Source organism: Somniosus microcephalus, chromosome 10, assembly GCF_052327205.1.
Source record: "Somniosus microcephalus isolate GS21.2 chromosome 10, FLI_Smic_1.0, whole genome shotgun sequence".
Taxonomy (NCBI): Eukaryota; Metazoa; Chordata; class Chondrichthyes; order Squaliformes; family Somniosidae; genus Somniosus; species Somniosus microcephalus.
In genome coordinates this window covers 237,322,756-237,334,836 of record NC_140996.1, presented here as the reverse complement: position 1 = coordinate 237,334,836, position 12,081 = coordinate 237,322,756, and the positions used below count along the sequence as shown (strand labels likewise).

At 58.7% G+C, this 12,081-nt stretch overlaps 1 protein-coding gene across 6 annotated transcripts in view; it reads left to right on the top strand.

Moving 5' to 3' along the window:
- Window positions 1–12,081, top strand: part of ilk (integrin-linked kinase) — a 122,382-nt gene that overhangs the window by 105,572 nt on the left and 4,729 nt on the right. For 5 of the 6 annotated variants that reach the window (XM_085999863.1, XM_085999859.1, XM_085999860.1 and 2 more), the window contains 3 exons: window positions 2,896–3,017; window positions 5,672–5,771; window positions 11,841–11,971. In XM_085999863.1, coding sequence (XP_085855989.1) covers window positions 2,896–3,017; window positions 5,672–5,771; window positions 11,841–11,971 — 353 coding nt within the window. The remainder of the gene's footprint in view (window positions 1–2,895; window positions 3,018–5,671; window positions 5,772–11,840; window positions 11,972–12,081) is intronic. The other variant, XM_085999865.1, reaches the window with a different exon arrangement.

Sequence of the window (12,081 nt, the reverse complement as noted above, 5' to 3'; positions counted from 1 at the left end):
CATGATCGATTTCTCACTCGAAATGGAGAGCGAAGAAATTGACTCAGAGACTAAGGTCCTGAATTTAAACAAGGGGAATTATGATGCCATGAGACGGGAACTGAGTAGGTCTGATTGGACAACGTTCCTGAGAGGACTGGAGGTAGATAAACAATGGCAAACATTTAAAGATAGAATGACAAAATTGCAAAAATTGTTTATACCAATCTGGCATAAAAGGAAATCTAAAAAGGTGACTCAACCGTGGATAACAGGGGAAATTAGAGACAGCATAAAATCCAAAGATAGGGCGTATAAAATAGCCAAAAAAAGCGCCAGAGCGGAAGATTGGGAACAGTTTAAGATAGAGCAAAGGAGGGCAAAGGGCATGATCAAGAGGGGCAAAATAGCTTACGAAAACAAGCTGGCGGAAAATATAAAAACTAACTCCAAAAGCTTTTATAAATATATCAAAAGGAAAAGACTGGTGAAAACCAAAGTTGGTCCATTGCAGTCAGATACGGGGGAATATATAATGGGAAATAAGGAAATGGCAGATCAACTAAATGCATACTTTGGGTCAGTCTTTACGAAGGAAGACACAAAAAACCTCCCTGGGATATCGGGAAAAATAGGGACATTGGCAAAGGAGGAACTGACGCAAATCAATATCTCTAAGGATATGGTGTTAAGGAAGCTAAAGGGATTGAAGGTGGACAAATCCCCAGGGCCTGATAACATGCATCCTAGGGTACTGAAGGAGGTGGCCCTAGAGATAGCGGATGCACTAAGGATGATTTTTCAGAATTCATTAGACTCGGGAACAGTGCCGATGGATTGGAGGGTAGCTAACGTTACCCCACTATTCAAAAAGGGGGGTAGGGAAAAAGCAGGTAATTACAGACCTGTAAGCCTTACATCAGTTGTGGGCAAAATGCTGGAGTCCATCATTAAGGATGAAATAGCGGAGCACTTAGCAAATGGGGACAGGATAGGACAGAGTCAACATGGATTTACAAAGGGTAAATCGTGCTTGACTAATCTATTGGAATTTTTTGAGGGAGTAACTGGTAGAATAGATGGGGGAGAGCCAGTAGATGTGGTGTACCTGGACTTCCAAAAGGCCTTCGATAAGGTCCCACATAAAAGATTAGCATGGAAAATTGAGGCTCATGGGATAAAGGGGAAAGTTTTGGCGTGGATAGGGAACTGGCTGTCAGATAGAAAACAGAGAGTTGGAATAAACGGCTCATTTTCTGAATGGCAGGCAGTAACAAGTGGGGTACCACAGGGATCTGTCCTGGGCCCCCAGCTGTTCACAATTTACATTAATGACCTGGATCAGGGAGTCGGATGCAGCATTTCCAAATTTGCAGACGACACTAAACTAGGAGGGGGGGTGGGCTCAGAGGAAGAGACCAGGAAGCTCCAGAGCGATTTGGACAGACTGGGCGATTGGGCGGATAAATGGCAGATGCACTATAATGTGGACAAGTGCGAAGTTATCCACCTTGGGTGCAGGAACGGGAGGGCAAATTATTATTTAAATGGCAATAGATTGGGAGAGGGGGAAGTACAGAGAGACCTGGGTGTTCTTGTACACCAGTCACTGAAGGCGAGCATGCAGGTGCAACAGGCGGTCAAGAAGGCAAACGGTATGCTGGCCTTCATAGCAAAAGGGTTAGAATACAGGAACAGGGATACCTTGCTGCAGCTGTACAGGGCACTGGTGAGACCACACCTCGAGTACTGTGTACAGTTTTGGTCGCCTCATCTGAGGAAGGATGTTCTTGCCATGGAGGGGGTGCAGCGGCGATTCACCAGGCTGATACCAGGAATGGCGGGAATGACCTATGAGGAGAGACTATGTAGTTTAGGGATGTACACACTGGAGTTTAGAAGATTGAGAGGGGACCTCATAGAAGTGTATAAAATTCTGACAGGTCTAGACAGACTGGATGCAGAAGGAATGTTTCCCTTGGCGGGTGAGAACAGAACTAGAGGACATAATTTAAGGATAAGGGCTAAACCATTTAGGACAGAGATGAGGGGGAATTTCTTCACTCAGAGAGTGGTGAACCTGTGGAAGTCATTGCCACAGAGGGCAGTGTACGCCAGCTCATTAAATATATTTAAGAGGGAATTAGATATATTTCTACGGGCAAAAGGGGTTAAGGGTTACGGAGAGAAGGCGGGGACGGGATACTGAATTAAAGGATCAGCCATGATCTCATTAAATGGCGGAGCAGGCACGAAGGGCCGAATGGCCTACTCCTGCTCCTATCTTCTATGTATCTATGTATCTATGTAAGTACTGCCCCTCCGACAGTGCGGCACTCCCTCAGTACTGCCCCGCCGACAGTGCGGCACGCCCCGCCGACAGTGCGGCGCTCCCTCAGTACTGCCCCTCCGACAGTGCGGCACTCCCTCAGTACTGCCCCGCCGACAGTGCGGCGCTCCCTCAGTACTGGACTGGGTGTGTCAGCCTCGATTATGTGTTCAAGTCTCTGGTGTGGGATTTGAACCCACAACCTTCTGACTCAAGCAAGCATGCGACGCACTGAGCCATGGCCGACACCCTGGAACAGGTAGATTTCTAGCAGAGCCCTCTGCCATGACCCCCACTCTCCAACCATTCAGGATGTCTATCAATTGGAGCTCTTCTCCTGGACCCTGGGTAGAGCCTGCGTTGGGGTTGCTGGGCCAGGTTTGGGGTGTACCTGTTTGAAACGGTCTGAGAGATCCCGGGCTCGCAGTGTGCAGGTTGAAGACCGAGCCAGGAGTTTGTTTCAGCGTGACTGGAGCTCGATCGCCCCAGGGGCTGAGGGCAGCCTGGCATTGCATGCATGCGAGGCTGGAGATGCTCCGCTGCGGAGAATGGTCTCTGGGATTAACCTTCTGCTCTCACCGTTTCAGACTTTGTGGTGGACCAGACCCAGGCAGTGAAGTTTGCCTTGGACATTGCCCGGGGATTGGCGTTCCTGCACACCCTTGAGCCCCTCATCCCCAGACACTACGTCAACAGCAAGAGCATCATGGTGAGCTGCTGCATCTCTACTCACTTGGAAGACTGGTCTCGCGCAGCCTTAGACCAGACAGCTGGGACAGCAGCATACTGGGGGGGACGAGAGGGGTTGTGAAGTAGAGTGGGCAAGTGTTGTTGGTGTGGGGGAGCGGGGGCAAGGAATTTAACAGTCACTGTTCTAAGTTTAAACAGAAGATCCTGCCCTCAGCCTGCAACAAATGGCCTGTGCATCCCGATGCTTGGAGCGTAAACTCAACCAGGATTTGTGCTCCCAGCAGCCACGTGGTGACCCCTCGAAAGCACACAGTCCTACAGGTGAGGGCTGGATCAGGCTCGGTTGTGTTGCCCCCTGTGGTAGAAAAGCAAGATAGCAGAGGATTGCAGGCACCCAGAGGACTGTATCCAGCAGAAACCAAGTTGGGGGGGGACGAGACAGAAAACTGGGGTTCCTTTGGAGCAGTGCGGCAATTGGTGGATACACGTAAACCGGTCCTCGCTTAGCGTGCCTCGTAAACCGGTCCCCGCGGGGCGCTCCCTGTAAACCGGTCCTCGTGGGGCGCTCCCCGTAAACCGGTCCTCGTGGGGTGCTCCCCATAAACCGGTCCTCGCGGGGCGCTCCCCGTAAACCGGTCCTCGCGGGTCGCTCCCCGTAAACCGGTCCTCGCGGGTCGCTCCCCGTAAACCGGTCCTTGCGGGGCGCTCCCCGTAAACCGGTCCCCACGGGGTGCTCCCTGTAAACCGGTCCCCACGGGGCGCTCCCTGTAAACCGGTCCTCGTGGGGCACTCCCCGTAAACCGGCCCCCACGGGGCGCTCCCCGTAAACCGGTCCCCACGGGGCGCTCCCCGTAAACCGGTCCTCGCGGGGCGCTCCCCGTAAACCGGTCCTCGCGGGGCGCTCCCCGTAAACCGGTCCCCGCGGGGCGCTCCCCGTAAACCGGTCCCCGCGGGGCGCTCCCCGTAAACCGGTCCCCGCGGGGCGCTCCCCGTAAACCGGTCCCCGTGGGGCGCGCCCCGTAAACCGGTCCTCACGGGGCGCTCCCCGTAAACCGGTCCCCGTGGGGCGCTCCCCGTAAACCGGTCCCCGTGGGGCGCGCCACGTAAACCGGTCCTCGCGGGGCGCTCCCCGTAAACCGGTCCCCGTGGGGCGCTCCCCGTAAACCGGTCCCCGTGGGGCGCTCCCCGTAAACCGGTCCTCGCGGGGCGCTCCCCGTAAACCGGTCCTCGCGGGGCGCTCCCCGTAAACCGGTCCCCGCGGGGCGCTCCCCGTAAACCGGTCCTCGCGGGGTGCTCCCCGTAAACCGGTCCTCGCAGAGCGCTCCCCGTAAACCGGTCCCCGCGGAGCACTCCCCGTAGACCGGTCCTCGCAGAGCGGTCCCCGTAAACCGGTCCCCGCCAGGCGCTCCCCATAAACTAGTCCCCGCAGGGCGCTCCCTGTAAACCGGTCCACGCGGAGCGCTCCCCGTAAACCGGCCCCCGTAAACCGATCCCCGCGGGACGCTCCCCGTAAACCGGTCCCCGCGGAGGACTCCCCGTAAACCGGTCCCCGCGGGGCGCTCCCCGTAAACCGGTCCCCGCGGGGCACTCCCCATAAACCGGTCCCCGCGGGGCGCTCCTCACAAACCGGTCCCCGTGGGGCGCTCCCCGCAACCAGTCCCCGCGGGGCACTCCCCATAAACCGGTCCCCGCGGGGCGCTCCCCGTAAACCGGTCCCCGCGGGGCGCTCCTCACAAACCGGTCCCCGTGGGGCGCTCCCCGCAACCAGTCCCCGCGGGGCACTCCCCATAAACCGGTCCCCACCGATCGCGGTCCCCAGGGGGCAGCACTCCCCAGAATGATACCCGGACTGCAAGGGTTAAATTACAAGGAGAGATTACACAAACTAGGGTTGTATTCCCTAGAATTTAGTGGTTAAGGGGTGATCTGATGGAAGTTTAAGATATTAAGGGGAGCCGATAGGGTAGTTAGAGAGAAACTATTTCTGCTGGTTGGGGAGTCTAGGACTAGGGGGCAGAGTCTAAAAAATAGAGCCCGACCTTTCAGGAGTGAAATTAGGAAACACTTCTACACACAAAGGGTGGGAGAAGTTTGGAACTCTCTTCTGCAAACAGCAATTGATGCGAGATCAATTGTTAATTTTACATCTGTGATTGATAGATTTTTATTACATAGAAACATAGAAGATAGGAGCAGGAGTAGGCCATTCAGCCCCTCCAGCCTGCTCCGCCATTCAATGCGATCATGGCTGATCATCCAAATTCAGTACCCTGTCCCTGCCTTCTCCCCATATCCCTTGATTCCTTTAGCCTTAAGAAATATATCCAACTCCTTCTTGAATATATTTAATGAATTGGCCTCCACCGCCTACTGTGGCAGCGAATTCCACAGGTTCACCACTCTCTGGGTGAAGAAATTTCTCCTCATTTCAGTCCTAAATATTAAGGGATATGGAGTTAGGTCCCAGACCAGCCATGATCTCATTGAATGGCGGAACAGGCTGGAGGGGCTGAATGGCCTCCTCCTGTTCCTGTGTTGCTATATCAGTCCCACATTGACCTTGAAGCTCGAACAGGAACCGTTTCTCCCGTTGTGCCCCTTGTGACCTCCTCAATCTTCGGAACAGAAACAGAACTCAGCCCTGTTTCTCACTTTTTGTTTTGCTGTGACCAGATTGACGAGGACATGACAGCTCGGATCAGCATGGCCGACGTCAAGTTCTCCTTCCAGTGTCCAGGGAGAATGTACGCTCCAGCCTGGGTGGCTCCAGAAGGTGAACTATTCCAGTCATCTCTACCCCCGTCACCCGACCCACAGCCATACTGCACACTGCGAGTTTCCCGTCACCCGACCCACAGCCATACTGCACACCGCGAGCTTCCTTCACCCGACCCACAGCCACACTGCACACCGCGAGCTTCCCGTCACCCGACCCACAGCCATACTGCACACCGCGCGCTTCCTTCACCCGACCCACAGCCACACTGCACACCGCGAGGTTCCTGTCACCCGACCCACAGCCATACTGCACACCGCGAGCTTCCTTCACCCGACCCACAGCCATACTGCACACCGCGAGCTTCCCGTCACCCGACCCACAGCCATACTGCACACCGCGAGCTTCCTTCACCCGACCCACAGCCATACGGCACATCGCGAGTGTCCCGTCACCCGACCCACAGCCATACTGCACACCGCGAGCTTCCCGTCACCCGACCCACAGCCATACTGCACACCGCGAGCTTCCTTCACCCGACCCACAGCCAAACGGCACATCGCGAGTGTCCCGTCACTCGACCCACAGCCACACTGCACACCGCGAGCTTCCCGTCACCCGACCCACAGCCATACTGCACACCGCGAGCTTCCTTCACCCGACCCACAGCCATACTGCACACCGCGAGCTTCCCGTCACCCGACCCACAGCCATACTGCACACTGCAAGCTTCCCGTCACCCGACCCACAGCCATATACTGCACACCGCGAGCTTCCCGTCACCCGACCCACAGCCATACTGCACACCGCGAGCTTCCCGTCACTCGACCCACAGCCATACTGCACACCGCGAGCTTCCTTCACCCGACCCACAGCCATACTGCACACCGCGAGCTTCCTTCACCCGACCCACAGCCATACTGCACACCGCGAGCTTCCCGTCACCCGACCCACAGCCATACTGCACACCGCGAGCTTCCCGTCACCCGACCCACAGCCATACTGCACACTGCAAGCTTCCCGTCACCCGACCCACAGCCATATACTGCACACCGCGAGCTTCCCGTCACCCGACCCACAGCCATACTGCACACCGCGAGCTTCCCGTCACTCGACCCACAGCCATACTGCACACCGCGAGCTTCCCGTCACTCGACCCACAGCCATACTGCACACCGCGAGCTTCCTTCACCCGACCCACAGCCATACTGCACACCACGAGGGTCCCGTCACCCGACCCACAGCCATACTGCACACCGCGAGCTTCCTGTCGCCCGACCCACAGCCATACTGCACACCGCGAGGGTCCCGTCACCCGACCCACAGCCATGCTGCACACCGCGAGCTTCCCGTCACCCGACCCACAGCCATACTGCACACCGCGAGGGTCCTGTCACCCGACCCACAGCCATACTGCACACCGCGAGCTTCCCGTCACCCGACCCGCAGCCATACTGCACACCGCACGCTTCCGTCACCTGACCCACAGCCATACTGCACACCGCGAGGGTCCCGTCACCCGACCCACAGCCATACTGCACACCGCGAGGGTCCGGTCACCCGACCCACAACCATACTGCACACCGCGAGGTTCCTTCACACGACCCACAGCCATACTGCACACCGCGAGGTTCCTTCACCCGACCCACAGCCATACTGCACACCGCGAGCTTCCCGTCACCCGACCCACAGCCATACTGCACACCGCGAGCTTCCTTCCCCCGACCCACAGCCATACTGCACATCGCGAGCTTCCCGTCACCTGACCCACAGCCATACTGCACACCGCGAGCGTCCTGTCACCCGACCCACAGCCACACTGCACACCGCGAGCTTCCCGTCACCTGACCCACAGCCATACTGCACACAGCGAGCTTCCTTCACCCGACCAACAGCCATACTGCACACCACGAGCTTCCCGTCACCCGACCCACAGCCATACTGCACACCGCGAGCTTCCTTCCCCCTACCCACAGCCATACTGCACACCGCGAGCTTCCCGTCACCTGACCCACAGCCATACTGCACACCGCGAGCGTCCTGTCACCCGACCCACAGCCACACTGCACACCGCGAGCTTCCTTCACCCGACCCACAGCCATACTGCACACAGCGAGCTTCCTTCACCCGACCAACAGCCATACTGCACACCACGAGCTTCCCGTCACCCGACGCACAGCCATACTGCACACCGCGAGCTTCCCGTCACCCGACCCACAGCCATACTGCACACCGTGAGCTTCCTTCACCCGACCCACAGCCATACGGCACATCGCGAGGGTCCCGTCACCCGACCCACAGCCATACTGCACACCGCGAGCTTCCCGTCACCCGACCCACAGCCATATATTGCACACCGCGAGCTTCCAGTCACCCGACCCACAGCCATACTGCACACCGCGAGCTTCCCGTCACTCGACCCACAGCCATACTGCACACCGCGAGCTTCCGGACACTCGACCCACAGCCATACTGCACACCGCGAGCTTCCTTCACCCGACCCACAGCCATACTGCACACCACGAGGGTCCCGTCACCCGACCCACAGCCATACTGCACACCGCGAGCTTCCTGTCACCCGACCCACTGCCATACTGCACACCGTGAGGTTCCCGTCACCCGAACCACAGCCATACTGCACACCGCGAGCTTCCTTCACCCGACCCACAGCCATACTGCACACCACGAGGGTCCCGTCACCCGACCCACAGCCATACTGCACACCGCGAGCTTCCCGTCACTCGACCCACAGCCGTACTGCACACCGCGAGCTTCCGGACACTCGACCCACAGCCATACTGCACACCGCGAGCTTCCCGTCACTCGACCCACAGCCACACTGCACACCGCGAGCTTCCGGACACTCGACCCACAGCCATACTGCACACCGCGAGCTTCGCGTCACCCGACCCACAGCCATACTGCACACCGCGAGCTTCCTTCACCCGACCAACAGCCATACTGCACACCACGAGCTTCCCGTCACCCGACGCACAGCCATACTGCACACCGCGAGCTTCCCGTCACCCGACCCACAGCCATACTGCACACCGCGAGCTTCCTTCCCCCGACCCACAGCCATACTGCACACTGCGAGCTTCCTTCACCCGACCCACAGCCATACTGCACACCGCGAGCTTCCTTCACCCGACCCACAGCCATACTGCACACCACGAGGGTCCCGTCACCCGACCCACAGCCATACTGCACACCGCGAGCTTCCCGTCGCCCGACCCACAGCCATACTGCACACCGCGAGCTTCCCGTCACCCGACCCACAGCCATACTGCACACCGCGAGCTTCCCGTCACCCGATCCACAGCCATACTGCACACCGCGAACTTCCTTCACCTGACCCACAGCCATACTGCACACCGCGAGCTTCCCGTCACCCGACCCACAGCCATACTGCACACCGCGAGATTCGCGTCACCCGACCCACAGCCATTCTGCACACCGCGAGCTTCCTTCACCCGACCCACAGCCATACGGCACATCGCGAGGGTCCCGTCACCCGACCCACAGCCATACTGCACACCGCGAGCTTCCCGTCAACCGACCCACAGCCATACTGCCCACCGCGAGCTTCCCGTCACTCGACCCACAGCCATACTGCACACCGCGAGCTTCCCGTCACCCGACCCACAGCCATACTGCACACCGCGAGCTTCCTTCACCCGACCCACAGCCATACTGCACACCGCGAGGGTCCTGTCACCCGACCACAGCCATACTGCACACTGCGAGCTTCCCGTCACCCGACCCACAGCCATACTGCACACCGCGAGCTTCCTTCACCCGACCCACAGCCATACTGCACACCGCGAGGGTCCTGTCACCCGACCCACAGCCATACTGCACACCGCGAGCTTCCTTCACCCGCCCCACAGCCATACTGCACACCGCGAGCTTCCCGTCACCCGACCCACAGCCATACTGCACACCGCGAGCTTCCCGTCACCCGACCCAGAGCCATACTGCACACCGCGAGCTTCCCGTCACCCGACGCACAGCCATACTGCACACCGCGAGCTTCCCGTCACCCGACCCACAGCCATACTGCACACCGCGAGCTTCCTTCCCCCGACCCACAGCCATACTGCACACCGCGAGCTTCCCGTCACCTGACCCACAGCCATACTGCACACCGCGAGCGTCCTGTCACCCGACCCACAGCCACACTGCACACCGCGAGCTTCCTTCACCCAACCCACAGCCATACTGCACACAGCGAGCTTCCTTCACCCGACCAACAGCCATACTGCACACCACGAGCTTCCCGTCACCCGACCCACAGCCATACTGCACACCGTGAGCTTCCTTCACCCGACCCACAGCCATACGGCACATCGCGAGGGTCCCGTCACCCGACCCACAGCCATACTGCACACCGCGAGCTTCCCGTCACCCGACCCACAGCCATATACTGCACACCGCGAGCTTCCCGTCACCCGACCCACAGCCATACTGCACACCGCGAGCTTCCCCTCACTCGACCCACAGCCATACTGCACACCGCGAGCTTCCCGTCACTCGACCCACAGCCATAATGCACACCGCGAGCTTCCTTCACCCGACCCACAGCCATACTTCACACCACGAGGGTCCCGTCACCCGACCCACAGCCATACTGCACACCGCGAGCTTCCTGTCAACCGACCCACTGCCATACTGCACACCGCGAGCTTCCCGTCACCCGAACCACAGCCATACTGCACACCGCGAGCTTCCTTCACCCGACCCACAGCCATACTGCACACCACGAGGGTCCCGTCACCCGACCCACAGCCATACTGCACACCGCGAGCTTCCTGTCACCCGACCCACAGCCATACTGCACACCGTGAGCTTCCTTCACCCGACCCACAGCCATACGGCACATCGCGAGGGTCCCGTCACCCGACCCACAGCCATACCGCACACCGCGAGCTGCCTTCACCCGACCCACAGCCATACTGCACACCGCGAGCTTCCCGTCACCCGACCCACAGCCATACTGCACACTGCGAGCTTCCCGTCACCCGACCCACAGCCATACTGCACACCGCGAGCTTCCCATCACTCGACCCACAGCCATACTGCACACCGCGAGCTTCCCGTCACTCGACCCACAGCCATACTGCACACCGCGAGCTTCCGGACACTCGACCCACAGCCATACTGCACACCGCGAGCTTCCCGTCACTCGACCCACAGCCATACTGCACACCACGAGCTTCCGGACACTCGACCCACAGCCATACTGCACACCGCGAGCTTCGCGTCACCCGACCCACAGCCATACTGCACACCGCGAGGGTTCCATCACCCGATCTACAGCCATACTGCACACCGCGAGCTTCCTTCACCCGACCCACAGCCATACTGCACACCACGAGGGTCCTGTCACCCGACCCACAGCCATACTGCACACCGCGAGCTTCCTTCACCCGCCCCACAGCCATACTGCACACCGCGAGCTTCCCGTCACCCGACCCACAGCCATACTGCACACCGCGAGCTTCCTTCCCCCGACCCACAGCCATACTGCACACTGCGAGCTTCCTTCACCCGACCCACAGCCATACTGCACACCGCGAGCTTCCTTCACCCGACCCCACTGCCATACTGCACACCGCGAGCTTCCTTCACCCGCCCCACAGCCATACTGCACACCACGAGGGTCCTGTCACCCGACCCACAGCCATACTGCACACCGCGAGGGTCCTGTCACCCGACCCACAGCCATACACGTGGGAGTAGAAATATGCTCAGTCTGTGGCCAGATATCCGGATTAGACACACTGTCGGCTATCCGGATTAGACTCACTGTCGGATATCCGGATTAGACTCACTGTCGGATATCCGGATTTGATGTCCGGGATCAGTATTGACTCTGTGCTTTGGGTATCACATGGTGAACCATTAATACTGCACCACTTCACCCTCACCAAGCCCCTCCTTACCTCCGTCCCCCCTCTCTCTCTGCCCCTATTTAATGTCAATGTTAAAATACAGCTACGTAACCCTGCGATCTAGTGCCGCACTGTAACGGGTTGAATTGTCTTGCTGTGGTTTTTTTGAAGATCGGTTAATATTAATTATAATCCAGCAGCTCCTGGTTAACTTTCCCTTTTCTGAACACAGCTCTTCAGAAAAAGCCGGAGGAGATTAACCGGAGGTCGTCGGACATGTGGAGCTTCGCCATTCTCCTGTGGGAACTGGTCACCCGCGAGGTACCCTTTGCTGATCTCTCCAACATGGAGATCGGAATGAAGGTGAGTTTGGTGCATCTCCTGGGGAAAGGCATGTCATTCCCTGCACCCACCCCTCCGCCCACACAACACTGCCAAGTGTTACCTGGGCGTGCTGCATCGACTCTCGGGGC